General features: G+C 45.2%; 1 protein-coding gene across 1 annotated transcript in view; it reads left to right on the top strand.

The window, feature by feature from the left end:
• The window catches only part of trappc9 (trafficking protein particle complex subunit 9), a 234,861-nt gene that overhangs the window by 46,794 nt on the left and 168,286 nt on the right, over positions 1-19,781 (top strand). The window contains exons 12-14 of the mRNA XM_080836474.1: positions 1,623-1,708; positions 12,613-12,739; positions 14,725-14,857. Of these exons, the coding sequence (XP_080692600.1) occupies positions 1,623-1,708; positions 12,613-12,739; positions 14,725-14,857 (346 nt within the window). The remainder of the gene's footprint in view (positions 1-1,622; positions 1,709-12,612; positions 12,740-14,724; positions 14,858-19,781) is intronic.

Here is a 19,781-nt window from a genome sequence, read left to right as displayed (position 1 = left end):
AATGTTCTGCATTTAATGATCAGGCAGTGAAAAGTCTGCCCTCGGTGGGCCCTCAGGTCAGACAGAGCGTCCTCTTTCAGAGCATTTATAACGTCCGTACCTGTCTTCCCGCACTTTAATTTCCCTGGGTGCGCAGTAGTGGCTTACTCTCCATAAATTGCTGTGGCAGCGGTGGCATTTCTCTCCGACTCTGCTGTATTTATGTGAGGCAGGTGGGAGGGGGAAAACTCCCCCCCCCAGCTCTGGAGCTTGAGGTGGAGAAGGGTAATGAGCTTCCCCAGAATGTGAAAGGGTTTTCCTGTGCTGGGACTGAGGCTCAGTCCGTATGGCCCATGCTGGCGCCCTCTGCTCCTTGCGCTCACGTCATCATGCGAGTCCCAGGGTGTGTTGCTGCCCCACACTCCGCTTTTTGAGATCCATGCTCCAGTTTTTGTTCCGATCATGTGCATGATTAATAGTCTGTATCCATTGATTTTTTTATACAATGACTTTTACCCAGACTGTATCTTTTACATTTATTTGTTCAGCATGTCACTTTAATATTTAGGGAAGGTTCTGGCCTGTCTGTGTGCTCTCTGGGAATGGCATGTTTCGCAGGGGAAAGGTGTGAAGTGTCCAGAACTAACTGCTCTACCTTCCTCCGTACATACTCCCAACCACCACTTCCAACCATGCCTCCTGTCTCATGGTTGGGAAGCGCAGTCTTGTCACCTCTACCATTTTATGCTTAATCTCCACATTCATTTGTCAAATCTGTAGCAATCCAATTCTCTCCCTGTTCATTTCCTCAAGCCAAGCTTGCCATCTAGTAGAGTAAACACCCCTTCTCCCAAACGTGGTGTGTATGTGCCTGGAACCATCCTTGCATGAGATTAGTGCATGTTTCAGCTCTTTGCAGTAATCAACTTCAATCACGCATATGATCAATCTAGGCAGTGAATTATGTGGTGTTAAACAGCCTCTCCCCCCAGTGAAACACAGACTCTTCAGTTCCCCTCTTGTCAGTCAAAAAGACGGCTTGAGACGCGCACCTGGACGTTTTGGGGCCCAGGGCCGTGAGCTGTTAGCTGTGAGCGGCCCGTTCTGTTTTCGCCTGGGCTGCGTGGATTACGTGCGGAGAAAGCCGATTCGGAGGCTCGGTCCATATCTCTACAGACATGACCCTGCTGAAACATGACCTGTTGGTAAAACACTCTGCCTCATTAATTGGAGAAGAGGGAGAGTGGGGAACGCAATAATAAGTGGAGATTTGTATTTGAGGCTGCTGTGTACACGTATGGACACGCAGATACGTGCTGGAATAGGCATTCGTATCAAAATCACTCACACTCACACTCACACACACACACACACACACACACACACACACACACACACACACACACAGACACACACACACACACACACACACACACACACACACACACACACACACACACACACACAGTTCATAAGTAGGCTCTACCCATCCATGCACTCCCACACTCAAAGAATACACACACGCAAACACACACACATACTCACCACCTTCATTCATGCAGGGGGTCGTAACACTCCTTTGTGTGCCCGTCTTAAAAAGTCTTCATCCATGCCTGATTCAGTCTACATTCCTGTTTCCCTAGAGTTCCAGTGGGTGCGCGGGGACGTGTGCGAGGTGCAGCTGATGGTCTACAACCCCATGCCCTTTGAACTTCGGGTGGAGAACATGGTAAGCACCTCTGTCTGTCTGTCACTCAGTGCTTGTCCTCACCCACACACACACACCACCTATCACCAGCACACACACTGAAAACTCACACTTTCTAATTGGTCTTAAAGTGGTGTGAATTGATACCTCATATAAACATTAAGTAACAATTTAACCCCTCATTAAAATTATTGTCCTTTATTTTCACGAGTCAAGTCTCATTACAAACCGAGAGAACGGGGAAGAAATGGATTGAGTGAATGAGAGAGAATAGAGACGGGCAAGCCTTTGGATCCCTGTGTGAATGCACTTCTACAGTTGTCTTCTTAATCACCTCCTCCTCACAGACTCTTAAAAGGAGCTGACGTCTGACACTTTAATGCAGCTATGGCTGGTGTGAGAGAGAGAGAGAGAGAGAGAGAGAGAGAGAGAGAGAGAGAGAGAGAGAGAGAGAGAGAGAGAGAGAGAGAGAGAGAGAGAGAGAGAGAGAGAGAGAGAGAGAGAGAGAGAGAGAGAGAGAGAGAGAGAGAGAGAGAGAGAGAGAGAGAGAGAGAGAGAGAGAGAGAGAGAGAGAGAGAGAGAGAGAGAGAGACGTGACGTGACTTAGACAAGTTCCATGTACAAAAGAATAGTTCAGACCTCCCAAGAAGCCATTAAGACGTGTGATTCTCACTATGCATGTCTGTCAGACATAGAGTGCATCTCTATTAAAATAAATGAGATGGAGTGTGTGTGTGTGTGTGTTCGCACACTTGCGCGCTCTCTTCTCTCCATACTTCAGCCTCAGGTGTAAATGAGTATAGTTTAATGCACTCCATGTTTGATGAAGCTGCATCAGAAGATGAGGTAATTCATTCCCCAAGCGTGTGATTGTTCGTTCTGTATTTCCCCTCTTTCTACATCGATTCACCCCCAATTCCCAATGTTCTCCAGGTATTTCCATGGTTCCTTAAATTCCGGATTAATTCATTTAAAAAATCTACTACACAATATTATTCTAGTTCCTCTTTTGCACTCTTTCTCTCTCTCTCCCTCCCTCATTTCCTCCCTCTGTTTTACTTTATTTTTCTTCTGTGTGTGTGTGTGTGTTTGTGTGTCCCTCTTTATGGAGTATCATCTGATGGCCATCAAGGAAAATAAAAGTAAAAGTACTACATCAACTATCCTACTTAAGTAAAAGTAAAAAGTACTTACTTTTAAAAGTACTTCAAGTATTAAAAGTAAAAGTACTCACACAATGGGTTGTCTCTCAGGGCCTGATTTACTAACAGGATTGCGCCCATTTTCTGGCGTAAAATAGCGGTCGTAACGAAAAACGGTATTTACTAAGCTGGCGCAGCGCATATTAACGCTTTGAGGGTGTGTACCTGCAAACAGGTGGGATGGTTCGGAAACGTGGGTGGTAACGTAGGCGTGTAGCGCTATTTAATGGGAGGAGTGCGCCTAATGATGAACTGCGTGGTATTTACTAAACTGCCCGGCGAGCGCACATCTCTGATTTGCAGGCTAATTCTCCGCCTCATAAAAGCACGTCTTAACCAAGCGCATTTCCACTGAGTCTGAAAACGTTGATATGGCAGCAGCAAGGCAAAGACATAGACAGAGACAGCGAACAGAAATATTTGTTTCAACTCGTATAATTCATATATTCATATATATGAAATTAAACTTTCCGAACGTAATTGGAGAAATTGATCGCACCCACATGCAAACAGTCCCACCTTCAATCCGCGAACACGTTTACCGAAACAGAAAGCACACATATTCAATGAATGTCCAGGTCATATGTGATGCCAACATGACCATTACTTACGTGGAAGTGGTCTGTCCATGACAGTTTTATCTTTCGGAATAGTGCCATTTATCCATGATTGAGCAACGGTGATTTTGGAGAGGCCTGTCTACTTGGTAAATGTATTTGTTTCAGTGGGGATATATTGTAGTGAACCCATGTCCCTTGTAGAACGTATTAATCTCGCCATGTACACATATATATTGTTATAATAGACAGTTTATGCATGAATGCCACCAATAGCATATTATTTATAATCGTGTTCTTTTAAACATCTCGCTGTAGATGATGGCGGGCAAAACAACAATATAACCCATTGAATCAGGTTCAGTGATTGAGCGAACGTGAACCAATATATCTATCTCGCTATCTATTCGCTATCTATTCGCTGAACCTTAGTTTTTTCTTCCTCGAATCTCCATGGTGGCAGTAACTTGCTGGCAAGTTCTCCAGTCTTTTAACGGTGCGCTAAATAATGATTGCCCAGCGCATATCTGGCTTGATAAATATCACGGAAAATGCGGGGAATCACCGTGCGTTAATGTGCGCCTGGCAAAGATGCGTTCGCAAATCAATCTTAGTAAATCAGGCTCTTTAAAGGGCGGAGTAAGCACAGTTTGCCCAGCGCAGATCTGGCTTGATAAATACCAAGTAAAATGCGCAAAAACACCGTGCGTTAATTTGCGAACGCAGATTAAGAAGCGCTCGCATATTAGTAAATCAGGCCCTCAATGTCTAGGGCTGTGCCATTTTGATAAAGAATGCAGATATAGCTACTGGTAATACTTATGCCTCTACAGAAGTCACTACTAGTAATAATTATAAACAGCAACATTTGTTTATTGGAAAGGTTGGTGTACTTATTGTGCTTACCCTCTGTAATACTTTTCACTTTATCTTACAATTCTGCCGATGACAAGTTATCTAGCAAGCATGTACCTTTTGCTGTTTGTCAACATGCATTTCCCTAGATAACAGTATAATATCATGTCAGTAACCGAATTCATATTCAAGTCAGGAACATTAACTTATCATAGCAAGAACTCTGCTTACCTCGATATGCTACTTTTAAATTTCAATGGTTTGGTTTAAACTTACAAAACAGCAACGCCATCCATATTTTTTCGTAGGCAACATTTTGGCGAAACTGTGTTCATAAAATGTAACGAGTAACGACACATATTGTAGAAATGTAGCGCAGTAAAAGTATAGATAATAGCTGCAAAATATAGCGGAGTAAAAAGTATGCACTATTATTTTTACTTAGGTAAAGTACAGATACGTAAAAATTTACTTAAGTACAGTAACAAAGTAAAAATACTTTGTTACATTTCACCACTGCCAATTGCCTCAAACATGCTAGCACAAACACACACACAAACTCACACATACCGTTAGGGAAGACTTACCATACCAAATACCATAACAATTTCAGTTCTTGCCTAAGTACACACACTGTTGAAGGCTTTGATCCCCCTACAGCGTAACACTCTGCTCAGTAGATGAATGCTGATAGGTGAAAATTCACCCAAGTTACTTCAGGACTCCGGAGTTGTCAATCAGTATATTTATTCAACAAGGACAATTGCAATTGGGCTCACTCACAGCACAAGAAAAAGTGAAGCAATGCCACTTAGAAACCACAAGGTTTATATGCCTAGATTTATCTAATGCTGATGCCGTAAGTGTTAGAAATCATAGTCAAAACAAGGTTCTCGTCCGAGCTTCTTGTACTTTCACAGGGTCGAGAAAACAAGAAGTGGCGCCAGTGAATCAAAGTTACACATATACACAGGGCCACAGAAAAGCCATGTCCCTGTTAAAAGAAAAGCATATAAGATCATTATTAAAACAAGGCACTTGATTCATATATTCTTAAGTCATTAACAGTGTTGGGAAATATTCTCCATCAAATGCACTGTAAATGCATGTACACACAGTCCCAGTGACGATTGTGGCTTGGTGTTATAATGAGTTTTAACTGGGCTTGGGTGTTATAAGGTGTGTGTGTGTGTGTGTGTTAGAGATGCGCGGTTGGCGGTCGCAGCCGCGGACTCCGCGGTTAAACCGCAGATCGGGCGGAAGACGTGACAAAAAATCATATTTTAATTAAATTCGGGCGGGTGGCGGTTTACCCAACGAAATTCAAAATATCTACACATTGTTAAATGTCGTTACCTACATCCGAGCACATTTTGAAATAATCCAATTTTCATCAGGCAGTAAATTGGCCTAGTTCCGTGTATGCATATAAAGCAAGCAAAGGAAGCAAAAAAGTTTAAATTAAGTAACGATCCATCCCATGTTGCGTCTCCTTGCAGCTCCGCAAACCTGCAAGCTATGAGTCAGCTGTCAGAATTGGAAGAAGCCTTAACGTGTGGTAGATGAAACTGCCTGGGTTATTTTGTTTCGTTAGGCTATTAGTTATATTTTAAAACAGCCAGTCATTGTAGCCTACCTCGTGGAATAAGGAATTTCAAAGAGATGATGGAGTGATTTGACTCAGAAGTGACATTGGGCATTGGCAGCGCGAGATGTTCAGAACAAGTTAAACTTCTAGCTCAGTAACATCAACAGCTAAGAAAGAAGGTAAGAAAAATAGTCGTAAAACTTTGATTTGCAAGGTAAGCAGGCAAGTGTTGGGGTTTTTACAGTAGGCTATATAGCCTACAATGCAGTGAAATTTCGGAATTGATAGGCTCGTGTCAGCGTTTCCTTAATAGCCTTTCTTTCATTTTGCAAAAAACAGTAGGCTATATTACCATATTAAAATGGTGTACCAAATTGCGTTTTATTACAATGATAAACAATTGTAGGCCTACTAGCCTATGGTAAGGTCAGGTTTGCCGATGTACTTGGCTATTTATGAATTTTTCTCCCCGTGCAGCGATCGGAGACAGACGTCACTTCACTGATAATATTCTGGGGATAGCCTATTGGCTATGTTGTACTATATCATACTAGGGACTTTATTCTTTAAATATCTTTGAGGGCATTGGATCAGTCTCCTTTCAAGAACAGGCAATAACTTTCTAGCCTCGCGTCAGCAGCACCTATACCTAAAAACAACAGGCGGATGGCGGACGGATCGGGTTTCGAAAATTGGTCAAAAAATTGGTGCAAATGGATGGCGGACGGATCATGCGTTTTGTGATGCGGTTGCGGATGAAATAATAGCCCATCCGCGCATCTCTAGTGTGTGTGTGTGTGTGTGTGTGTGTGTGTGTGTGTGTGTGTGTGTGTGTGTGTGTGTGTTAGAGAGAAAGGCAGAGTGGTGCTGTGTCCATAAGTAGCAGTTGAATGTTAAGCAGCTGTTCACGCTTCCCTTCTTGCGGGCTTCAACCGATGCCTCTGCCAGCAAGGTCAGCCAGAGCCCCTTCAGTCTGTTTCCACACACACACACACACCCAGCACGCACGCACACAGAGAGAGTAAAACACACACACACACACACACACACACACACACCCACCTGTAATTGCGTACACTCATACCCCCACTCCCACAAACAAACACACAAACACAGCCATGTAATCACATCCACACACACACACACACACACACACACACACACAGACACATACAATCACAGAGAAACACACTCACAGAGAGACACACACACACACACACACACACACACACACACACACACACACACACACACACACACACACACACACACACACACACACACACACACTCACTGACTGCAAGGTGACCCTGCTCTCTTTTCACAGTCTCCACACAGTTCTGGCTCTAATAGGCCTGTGTTCTGAGCTCCATGGATTTCCCATTCTGATGCTGCTCCACCCCCCCCCCCCCCCACCCCCTCCCGCTCCACCCCTCAGCTCCCTTGCTCCCTCGCTTCTCTGTCCTCCCCCTCTGTGCCCATCTCTCTTTTAAGCATTCTGTCTCTCTTTCTCATGCAACATACACAGACAAGCACTCCTGCTCACACTGTTGCTTCTACTTTCTCTCTCTCACGCACATGGACATACACACACACACACACACACACACACACACACACACACACACACACACACACACACACACACACACACACAGAGTCCTTTTTCTCCTCCTCCTCCACTTCTTTCTGTGTCTGCCAGTCTTTTCTCTGCCTCTACCTTACTACACAGGTGCCGATGACTCATGGACAGGCTGGTAACTAGACCAATGGCCAGTTGAAAGTATATGTGAACCACAGATATTCATGGTGCTGGAGGACCAGTTTCTGGACAGTGTGTGTAGACTCCCCTGTTAAACCTTCCCCTGATGTCTCATGAAAAAACGCTGGGCTCAAGATGAATGACCATGACTTTTTGCCTGGTGGTTCCCATGCCTGTTTCCCATTGAATTGGTCACTGGTTCCACCCTTAAGATAGCACCTATTATGCATGCACACAACTACACACACACACACACACACACACACACACACACACACACACACACACACACACACACACACACCATTACTTAAAGAAAGTAGCATGTCCAACCAGAACAATTGCTGACAGAGAACACCACATGAACGACTTACCCCCACCGGTACCCAATAGGCTGATAAATGTCCTTCAGATCATTTGTTTTTAATGCAGTCGTGTCCAACGAGGCAGGCCAAGTGAACAGAGCGAACAGACAGCATTAATTGGGAGGTGCCGGTTTGTTATCTCTGAGTGATTTCCTCCTATTGAGTTATTTAAGTAATTCATTAAAAACTAGCTGCTAGTTACTGAACAAAGTGAAATTCAAACATTAATCTTCCTTTCTTTTGTGATAGCATGTGCCTGTAAACAAGGCTGAATGCTCTAGCAAGCCCCCCCACCCCCTTAAAAAAAAACGGGGCGTGAAATAATATCTGACTTCTTAAATAGGTGACCTCCATGTTGGTTTGGCTTGTTTTGCTGCCTGTTGGTTGGATTTGGAATAGGGGTTGGATTTGTCCTTGGTGGCTTGAAATGGCGGCTGTGCCCAGCGGACAAATCTGTGTTATCTCTGTGACGGTGCGAGTGTTGGGAGAATGAGCACCTTTCCGTCCAGAGGGGGGAAAAGGAAAATAAATCTTGCCAGGAGACTTGTTGTTGACAGTGTTGTGTGAATTATCTGTCTGGTACAATATGTCTCTTCATTCATTGCACTTTGTGGGTCTACCCCCTTCTCTCTCTCTCCCCCTCATACACCCCTTCCTCCAGCTTTCTCTTTTGCGCACACACACACACACACACACACACACACACACACACACACACACACACACACACACACACACACACACACACACACACACACACACACACACACACACACACACACATGCACAGACCCACTTAAAGTGTTCAGGATATTATTATTATGATGATTTTATTTATTCATGCAGCCCCCTTCAGATTCATCACCGTGCATTTAATCCTTTGGCTGGTGCAGAAGGTGAAGAAGTGTTGAATATTAATTGGTGGCTCTCAGGCACCATTTTTAAAAAACAAGTGGGCATCCATCTGGTGTGATTGTGTGCTGTTGGTTGCAGCCCGTATTAATATCTGCCATTGCAGTGCCTGTTGTGCTGTGCCTGGCTGGGCTGGCCAATCATGTGCAGAAGCGTGTTTGGCTAATGAACCCTTTTCAAGGTGGAATGCAGATGAGTTTATTTTCCGACAGGTTTTCCGTTATTAATCAGCCCAGCCGAGGCGAAGCAGTGCGACTCCACTGTCCCTGGCCTGTGGAGTTAAAATGCTCCCACTCCCATAGCCGACGTGCATATTTTGCTAAAACGCACACACACACACACACACACACACACACACACACACACACACACACACACACACCCTCACCCTCAGGGAGAGAGTGAGTCTTGCCTTATGAGGTAGTGTCTGCTTTCGCTCAGCTGATGACCGATGTTTGCCATTACGTCACCCCATCCCACAGATCGCCTCATGAATGGAGATGACTTGGAGTAGCAGTGTCCTGTTGCAGATGTTTGTTTCTGTATCTCTCTTTCTCCCTCCCCCTCTCTCTGTCTTCTCTCTCTCTGCCTCTCTCATTCTCTCTTTCTCTCTCTCTCTCTCTCTCTCTCTTTCTCTTTCTCTCTGTCTCTCTGCTCCCCTACCTGCCCCATACTTCCATTATTGAGCCACAGCGGAGCCTTTGCCTGGTGTCAGTAGGCTCATAGCCACATAGCCCCACTGATCACAATGACCCCCAATGTGATATTTAATGTAAATGGTATAGGGCCATCAGACAGGTTGTTTCTCCCCTTCTCTCGTCTTGTTTCATCTCGTTTAGTCTCGCAAATTCTCAACGGGCTGTCGGTGGTTCAGCAAAAGCATGCCAACCCTTCGAAATCTCAATCTAGACCATTCATTTGGCGCCGCTCCATAAAAGTCTTGTGGAAGGACAGGTTTAATGGATAATAAAACAGAAGACAACAACATCAGCAATAAGAGAAGCAATAAGCATGAGACACCTCATTACTCCACCTGCATTGCAAAAATGACACACACACCAACACAAAAACAACACACACACACACACACACGCAGACACACACACACACACACATTTAGACATGCACAAAATTAGCTGGACACACACACATTTGGAGGGCTGTTACGACCCTGTGCCAAGGCCACAAAGGAGAGAGGCAAGAAGTTGGATTTTAAGCAACAATGGCTTATTAACTAAATGACACTCAAAAGAGAGTGTGAGGTGGGTTTAGGTCAGTCATCAGCATTGCAAGAAGGTTGTTAGAAGTGAAATGTGGTAAGTGCCGTGTTGTAAGTATCAAGATCCAAAGCAAGAATGGCCTTTTAGAACTGATGAGACACCTGGGCACCAGTGCAGCTAATCAGCAATTAGGTACTGAAGCCCAGCCTCCTAGACCACTTGCAGACAACACTAAGAAAGACAAGAGTAAGGCCTAGCGGTCTTTAGCAGAGACACACGCACATGAATACGGAAGGGATAATGAACGACACGGCGTTCAGGTAGCAGAAAAATAATGCATGTTCGGAGTGGGAATGCAGCCCGACATAAAGCAAATAGTGCACGCACACACACACACAGACAAAGGATAAATGAGTGGGCCTTTTTTTACGTTACGGAGACACAGATATTTAGACTCTGAGTGCATGGTGGAGTGAGAGAAAGAGAGGAAAAAAAGAGAGCATAGAGCGAGGGATCAAGGGAGAGAAAGAGAGACAGACTGACTCCTGTTGAGCCCTTGGAGCGTGACGAGCTGCTTATTACTGGTATTTATTCTCCCCAGAGGTGTGCACTGCACTTAGGCAAACATCTCCCACCCCCCCTACACACACACACTCACACACACACACACACTCACACACACACACACTCACACACGCCCACACCATCACCCATCCCCAACGCTGCTCTTCCAGTGCCCTGTCTAGCACACTAGAGCTGCAGGAAGCAGTTTCCACTTCTGCCCCTGTCCAAGAGAAACATTGGCAAGCAGTTCTGTTGACCGTGCAGAATCCCAGTGTCCAGTCCTGTTGTTAGAGACCATCGTTTCATCCCTTTCTCTTGCCTGTGTCAAATCAAAGTAGAATCTGTTGGTTGAACTGAAGTTATTGCTCACAAACTTTTTTTGCTGAAACGTACATTTAGTTTACTGACAAATTGGTGAGACAGATCGGTGGGCAGAGTGGGCTAGGAAGGGTCAGGGATTGAGAATTATGCCACACTCCTAGCTACTCTAGGAATTTGAACAGATTCTTGAACCAAAAATCATGATATAGTGATATAATCCAGGGTATTTTCATCTGCACACACATACACAGTGATACACTATACCTACAGTAAATACAGGAAAGTGAGCACATCAGTATAGAGTATGGGATAATGGTGCACCCCCCCTGCCCTCAACTCCACCCCCCTCTTCACCTTACCCCCTTCCCCACCCCACCATCACTTACTCAGCACCATGGACGTTCGTCCGTCTGTCCGTCGAAGAGTCATTTCCAATCTTGTTGCTCCCGTCGACTCCAATCCAGTTACAGCGCTTCCCACTCCCCACGCCCGCCGCGCCAACAAGAGCAATTTTCTCACCGGGAAGTGGCCCCCGCACACTGGGAGTGATTTCATCTGAAGGATATCATGGCCAGATTAGGATGATTGATTATCTGGCACAGCGCAAGAGGGTAGGGGAAAAACAGAAAGAACAAAAAATGGTCTGTCCATGTCTCTCTCTCTCACACTCACACACACACACAAACCACGGATTGTAGAGTGCATGCACAGTGGGAAATATGCGTATTGAATTGAGTGTTGTTTACCAAGTCTTGCTCTTGATAACATAGACATCAGAATAGATTTCTATAATAGACTGTCAAAAGAAGGCAATGAAAAATACAAAGGATCACTCTGTTGATGCCGCATGTATGGCTTTATGATAAAAGTGATTGATGGAGTAAGGTTTAACATACCTTTCTATACAACACTTTCATTTCCCTCTAACACATCTGGCTCTTAAAGGTGAAGTCCTTGATTGTAATCCATTCAACTTTTCATCTGAATTTTTCCTCACACTCTAGCTGTCATGTCGTATGCCTTTTTCAGGCAATCAACTATGTTGTTTTAACAGCACAATAGGGAGGGGTGTTTGATTGGCTACTGAGCTCAAATATCAACAACCTTTTGTCAGAATTGAGGACTGTACCTTTTAAGTAGCGTTATTAGTGGGCCGTAGGTGTAGCCGCGCTGCTGTGAAAGCATTGAAATGAGTCTTGTTACCTCTGTGTTTGAGGGGAATGATTGGAGGCAGTCTGCCATAAATCAAAGGCCATCACTGAAAGTGCCATCAGTCTAATAGCAGCTCTGTTCTACCAATCAATGCCCAGACTCCTCTTTTTTTTCAACCAAATAGATGACCTGAAGCATCTGAACACTCTGTCTCGATCTCTTTCTCTCTCACCCTCTCTTCTCAACTTCTCTCCCTCTCCCTGTACCTCTCTCTCTCTCTCCCTGTACCTCTCTCTGTGTCTCTCGGTCTCTCTCTCTCTCTCTCTCTCTCTCTCTCTCTCTCTGTTCAAGCCCCCAAACAAGCAGGACCCCATTTACTGAATGCCACTGATGAAAGAACGATTGTTTGTTTGTTTGTTGTTTACAGGGGCTCCTCACCTCCGGGGTGGAGTTTGAGTCTCTGCCTGCAGCCCTCTCCCTGCCTGCCGAGTCCGGCCTCTACCCCGTCACCCTGGTGGGAGTGCCGCGCACCGCTGGCAACATCACCGTCAACGGTGAGTTTAGCAACCCCTGTCGCCACAACCAGCCTACCAATCAGAGTCTATTTATTTGATGCTGTATTTATTTCACAATTCTAGATGGTTTTATAAAGTGGTGAGTACCTCATATTTTGGTGCATTGGCCATGGCTGGTGCTGGATCCTTCCATTGCCCAAAGTGATGAGTTTAGCCATTTGCCCCCCCGCCCCCTTTGAGACTGTAACTGGAGTTATTGTAAAAAGCACGCACTGCGATGTGTAGATACTTGTTACTCTTGAGGGAAATGCTGTGAAACATATAGCATCCCACTCGGAGCACAGGCAGCCAAACGGCCCACTCTTGGCTTGATCTCCCTGCTGATTCACTGATACGTACTCCCCCACCACCTTTACATCTCATTATCCACAGGGCCTGAGCAGCTGGCACTGTATACAGTAGAAAAGTGTGTGTGTGTGTGTGGTTTTGTGTGGAAAGCAAACACACACACACACACACACAGAGAGGCTTGGACTCTACTGTCCTTCAGTACACTTCTACGTACATTGTTTACATCCGTATTTGTACGGCTGTGCCAGGTTTCCCTGTCTTTCTAAATGAGTGGCTCCCACCTGTGGACCTCAGAGGGCCCTTCCTGCTCCTGGGCTGGCACTGCCTCAGCCTATCTGTTTAACATCGACCCTGAGGATGCAGAGAAAGTAACGCAGGGTTTTAATTGCCTTAGCAAACATTCTCAGCTGCTAGGATGAATGGAGAGAGAGAGGGAGAGCGAGAAAGAGAAAGAGAGAGAGAAAGAAAGAGAGCGAGAAGAGAGCGAGAGAGAAGAGAAGAGAGAGAAGAGAGAGATATATCTAGAGACACAGAGAGCGAGAGAGAGGAGGGGATGCTGAAAGGAGAGACAAAGAGAATGACTGGGAGAGGGGAGAGGGCAATCTTAAAATAGAAAGTCAAGTCAAGTCACTTCTAAGTCAGAGGAGTTGAACTGAAGTAGTTTCCAGTCGGGTTGCATAAATTGACAATAACTCTTATCTTTAGACATTTTTAAAGCGTAAAAAGAGGGACAAAGTAAGTTACACACACACACACACACACACACACACAAACACACGGTGTGTGTATGCGGGGTGTTAAGTGCTTTCAAAGGTCCTCCTCCAGGCTTCTACTCCATCCAAAGCTCCATCAGGGTCAGCGTGGAGATGGAGGTGCCCTCTGCTCTTTGGGTGCTCTGATACGTCTCTGCTGCAAACAGACAAACAAAGCACACAGACGAGAGCAAAAGGCAGCTCTTGTGACCCCAATTTGGAACGTCTCCAGGCCAGAGCTTGATCTCTTCTTCATGTACTTGCTTTGACATAAGAGGTTTAAACACACACACACACACACACACACACAGACACACACACACATATTTGACGTTGGGTGTCAAGCAGACGGTTCATCACCCCATTCTCTCCAAGAGATAATGGCATTCCCCCTTATGCCGATGCACACCCCAGAAAATTGGTAAAGAATGGACTCTCTGGCCATCCTCTGTCAGGGACTGAGAAAAGACGCCTGCCGAAAGCTAGGCAATCTCAGAGGTGATTTCACCTGATGCTGGAGGAATCCTCTCATCTATTTCTGTGTCTGTGTGTCTAACCCTTCTGTCTTTCTCTTTCTCTCCCCATCTTTCTTTTAGTTCTTTCCATGTCTCCTTTGTCTTTTACATTCCTTCTGCTCTTTTTCTGCTGTTTTTTTTATCCCCTTTCCATCTGCCCTGCACTCTGTTTTTTTATTTTTTTACCTCAGACCTCATCAGATAAGCGTCAGGAGCATTTTGCATTTTGCATTAAGCATCAATTTGGATGGACTGTAAATGTCATAAATATTTAAACATTTTTTCTCTCTCTCTGTCTGTCTGTCTGTCTGTCTGTGTGTGTGTGTGTGTGTGTGTGTGTGTGTGTGTGTGTGTGTGTGTGTGTGTGTGTGTGTGTGTGTGTGTGTGTGTGTGTGTGTGTGTGTAGGCTACCACACATCTGTGTTCGGCGTGAGTAGTGACTGTCTGCTGGAGGGGCTGCCAGCGGTGAAGACGAGTGGCTGCATGGTGGAGGTGGTGCCGTCTCTCCCCCGCCTGCAGCTCAGCACCTCAATGCCACGGTGAGTTTCCTCTCCCTCTCTCTGTCGTGCAGACACACTGTCTCTCTCTCTCTTTCTCTCTCTCACACACACACACACACACACACACACACACACACACACACACACACACACACACACACACACACACACACTGTCTCTATCTTGCTTCTTCTCTTTCTCACACACACACACACACACACACACACACACACACACACACACACACTGTCTCTATCTTGCTCTTTCTCTGTCACACACACACACACACACACACACACACACACACACTGTCTTGCACACATTCACAAACCTGAATGCAAACAGGCATCACCCTCTCACACCCCCCACCACACTTATTTTCATATATATTCACTTTTTTGCTCTCACCTACACACACATTCTCTCACATATTTTACTTCCTCTCACAGACATTCTTTCTGACAAACACACACACACACGCACATACTCTCTCTCTCTCTCTTTCTCTTAGTTTTCTTTCTTTCATTCTGTCTCTCTCTGGGAGGATATGAAGCTCATAGATCATCCCTGTCTCTCATTTAACAGTTTAAAGCCTCTTAATGGCGTCTGCTCTCTCTCTCTCTCTGTCTCTCTCTCTCTTTGTCTCTCTTAGTCGTCTCACCTTAGCAGTGCATCTGTAGACACGTCCCCTCCTCTTCGCAAAATGACCACCGCCCCTCTCAAAACACCCTCATTAGGTGCACGTCTGAAATGGCAAAGCCAGTCAAGGGGAGGATCAGGTGTGTGTGTGTGTGTGTGTGTGTGTGTGTGTGTAAGGGGGGGGGGGGGGGGGGGTCTTCTATGCATTTGTGTGTGTGTGTGCGTTTATGTGTGTGCCTGAGTGTATGTGTGTGCATAGTTATTTCAGCATGAATGCAAAGTACGTTTTTTTTTACCCCAAAACAATAATAAAGAACCCCATTCCCCCTGTGCTATGGCTTGGGGGAGAGGAGGAGGAGGACGGTCTTGGGCAGACAGCTACCTGAATCATAATCAGGGGCAGGACAGACGTGTGGGGGACTGGCGGCATCATTTAATATGGTTTGGCCTGGGCGAATCTGGTCCCCCATGGACTTCCTTCTCCCCGCCATTAGAGAAGCTTCCAGGTTTGAGTCTCGTCAAAAGTGTTTGCACTGTTTTGGGGCCTCGTGTCTAATTAACCAGCGGGTGCCTCTGCATTTATGTTTCCCAGGCACCACGGCTCAGGTTGTTCTGCATTGTGTTCCGTACCAAGGTCCCTGTCATGCGAGAGCCGCGCAGAACAATGGTCGGGTTTAAATGCCCTATTGTGGGATTGGTAATTGCAGGCAATGCGCTTTTTAAAATTGACACTTTTGTTTGTCACTCTAGTTCTCTCTCTCTCTCTCTCTCTCTCTCTAACCTGTGCTTCACTAATAAGAGTTTGAACTGGCAGACCGACATCTCTTTAGTTTCTGCAAACTTCAGAAAAAAAGGGTAGTTTTGATAAAAAGCCTGATTAATCCTGGAGGTCAGCAAAGGTGTTTCTAGTGCAGATCGGTATGTATGCATAACAGGCCTTGACTATTTAGAGTGTGTCATTTTCATAACATGCTCCTGCTTCTTTCCACTGATTCAGCAATTACAGAAGTATGTGTATCCTGTCCTCTGTGTCCAAAGACATTTTTGTAGACAATAGCACAGGTCTGCTTCACTATTCAGTGCACATTTTATCAGCTTACTGAATCGGAATTCATTATTGAATATTCTGTCTGTAGAATCCTATGAGATTGCACAGTTCTCAGAGTGCTCCATGAAGTACTGTAGTTAGGTGACGTATTGTATGAAATAAGGGCTAGTTGGGGATTCGCTTTACCTCATAGGAGAACTTTAAAGGCTGTTCTTGGAAACTCAAAAGTTCTTTGTGGAACCATAAAGCCACAAATGAGAGAACATGGGTAGAGAGAGAGAGAGAGAGAGAGAGAGAGAGAGGGAGAGAGGGAGGGAGAGAGGGAGGGAGGGAGGGAGGGAGGGAGGGAGAGAGGGAGAGAGAGGAGAGAGAGAGAGAGAGAGAGAGAGAGAGAGAGAGAGAGAGAGAGAGAGAGAGAGAGAGAGAGAGAGAGAGAGAGAGAGAGAGAGAGAGAGAGAGAGAGAGAGAGAGAGAGAGAGAGACCACACTCAATACTCAATTGAACACACAAATAACTACAGATATTTAGGCTTAATAATCAACTCAAATGGAAAGTTCAATCTTGCAGTGAATGATCTGAGAGAAAAAGCACGCAGGGCTTTCTATGCCATAAAACGACAAATCCCTGTAGAAATTCCAATCCGAATCTGGCTCAAACTTTTTGAATCAGTAATTGAGCCAATTGCCCTTTATGGCAGTGAGGTCAGGGGTCCACTTACAAATCAGGAATTCAACAAATGGGAAAAGCATCCAATTGAGACCTTGCATGCTGAGTTCTGCAAAAGCATTTTAAAAGTTCACAGATGTGCCATACACAATGCATGCAGGGCAGCGTTAGGCCAATATCCATTGATTACAAAAATACGGAAAAGGGCAATCAAATTTTGGAAGCACTTAAAAAGCAGTGACCCCCACTCCCATCATTATAAAGCCCTGCAATACCAAGAGTTGAGCAAAGATACATGTCCCCTCACTCAGCTGGTCCTGAGCCTGAGCTCTTCAGATCCCCCCACACACACCTCAGGATCAGAACAGAAAGGCACCTGAAATTAGGATAAGCCAAATTGGAAAAACAATTAAGCAAAATTACATAACCTATTGGGAAACACAAACAAAGACACAAAGTAAAATGCAACTCTATCTAGCCCTAAACAGAAACTATACTTTAGCACCCTATTTGACCCTGATCACAGACAAAAATCTGAGAACCACGTTGACAAAGTACAGACTCCGTGAACACAGCCTGGCCATAGAGGTGGGTAGGTACAGGCAAACCTGGCTGCCCAGGGAAAACAGACTCTGCCCCCATTGCGAACAAGGAACAGTAGAGAAAGAGCTGCACTTCCTGACGCAGTGCACACAATATAAGGACATAAGACAAGCATATTTTAAAAAGATTGGTGAGGTCCTCCCTGAGTTCCTGCTGGCGAGCAATGAGGAGAGGCTAACATACCTCACTAGAGAGAATGAGCAGTGCCTTGTCCTAGCTGCACAATATGTATCTTCCTGTCATAAACTGAGGGACAGCCCATAAATTAATCAAGTTCATGTATGTTCATGTCTGTTGTTGTGTTAATCCCCTGATGATAATTAATATGTATTATTGTTCCCACTTCTCCCTTTCCCCTTCTGATGTACCCTATGCATAGACATATGTATTGTTTATGTAATCACTTATATATGTATTGTTTATGTAATCACTTATATATGTATTGTTTATGTAATCACTTATATATGTATTGTTTATGTTATCACTTTTATATATCCAAACCAAATGCTTTGGCAATACTTTACAACGCTATGGTCATGCCAATAAAGCTTCTTTTGAATATTTGAATATTTGAGAGGAGGGCACACAGAGGATGCAGTGGTACAGGAGTCATCTGAGGGCACTTGAGCCAGATATCAATCTAACTTCAGGAGAGTGCGACACACCCCCTTCAGTCTGTGGCACACAGGAACAAATAATTTCAGCAACATCACTCATCCCTCTATTCCTCTTCCTCTCCCTCTCCCTCTCTCTCTCTCCCTCTATTCCTCTGTCCCTCTCTCTCTCTTTCTCTGCCTTGCTCTACCCGTCCCTCTTCTCAGTTTTTTCTCTCTGTCTGTCTTTTGTTCTCTCCCTCCTTTTCGGTTTCACTCTATCTCTCCTTTTATTTCTCCCCCAGCCACTCACTTTATTCTATCCTCCTTGTGTATTTCTTTCTCCACCCAGTTTCCTCATCTCCATACATACCTTGGTCCCCTTCAACTCTCTCTCTCTCCCTCCCTCTTCCCTCATTCATTTCAGTTCAATTCAATACTCTTGATTGGCATGACCATTTCAAATAGTTTTGTATACAACAGACAGACAGTCTCCTCTTTCCTATACTCCAGTGATGAGTCCCTACACCAGAGCTTCAGCTTCATTACTGATTCCATGTCTCACGTCAGCAAAAGGAACACAGACAGGCCGCCTCTCTTCCTCTCCTCTCCTCCTCTCCTCTCCTCCTCTCCTCTCTTCTCCTCTGCTCTCCTTATCAGTTTGCAGCCCTTTCTCCTCCACAAAGAAGTATTTCCCCCCCCCTCTTTTCCTCCGCAAAACTCAAGAGAGCTCTACTCTCCCCAAATAACCGGGTGAAGATGCTTTGCTAATCTGCTTTTCATATCTCCCCAGTGTCCTTCAGAACATACTTGAAAGGAACACTCAAATGCATCTCATTTATGCATTCAATTTCAATCCCCCCCCCCCCCCCCCCCCCGTCACCTCTTCTCAGACAGCTGGGAGGACACATATTGACTCCCTTCCGTCCCCCACAGCCTGAGCCAAAACATTTTTTTTTTTTACCTTTCATAACATCTAACCGGGCATTAAACCTGAATTGGTTCCCTGGACAGGAGTGCGAATGCTACATTGGATTGACAGACCCAAATCACGGCAAGTGGTTTCACCCAGTGCCTCGAGACAAGGCTAAAGAAGCCGCATCTGTATTCATATTAAACAGGATGCTGCCATGTCTGAGGTCTGTCAGAGCACAAATTCAAAAAGAAGGGGGGTTGTCTGTGAGGAGAGAGGTTTCACTCCAGTGTTGTTGGATCAATGCAATGATGGATATTAGCATCCTAGCAGGTGGTAAAGATGGCGCTAGGCATAGGAGATTATTCACAGGCTCTTGCAGCGAGCACCATTCACAGGGGGAACATCACTAGCGCTCTCTGTATGTGCAGGCTATGAGGGGTTCAGTAGTAGGTGGTTGAGTTTTTGTGTGTGTGTGACAGTGTTGCACACATGGGTGC

The sequence above is a fragment of the Sprattus sprattus genome, assembly GCF_963457725.1.
Source record: "Sprattus sprattus genome assembly, chromosome: 4".
Taxonomy (NCBI): Eukaryota; Metazoa; Chordata; class Actinopteri; order Clupeiformes; family Clupeidae; genus Sprattus; species Sprattus sprattus.
This window is presented reverse-complemented; position numbering and strand designations above follow the sequence as displayed.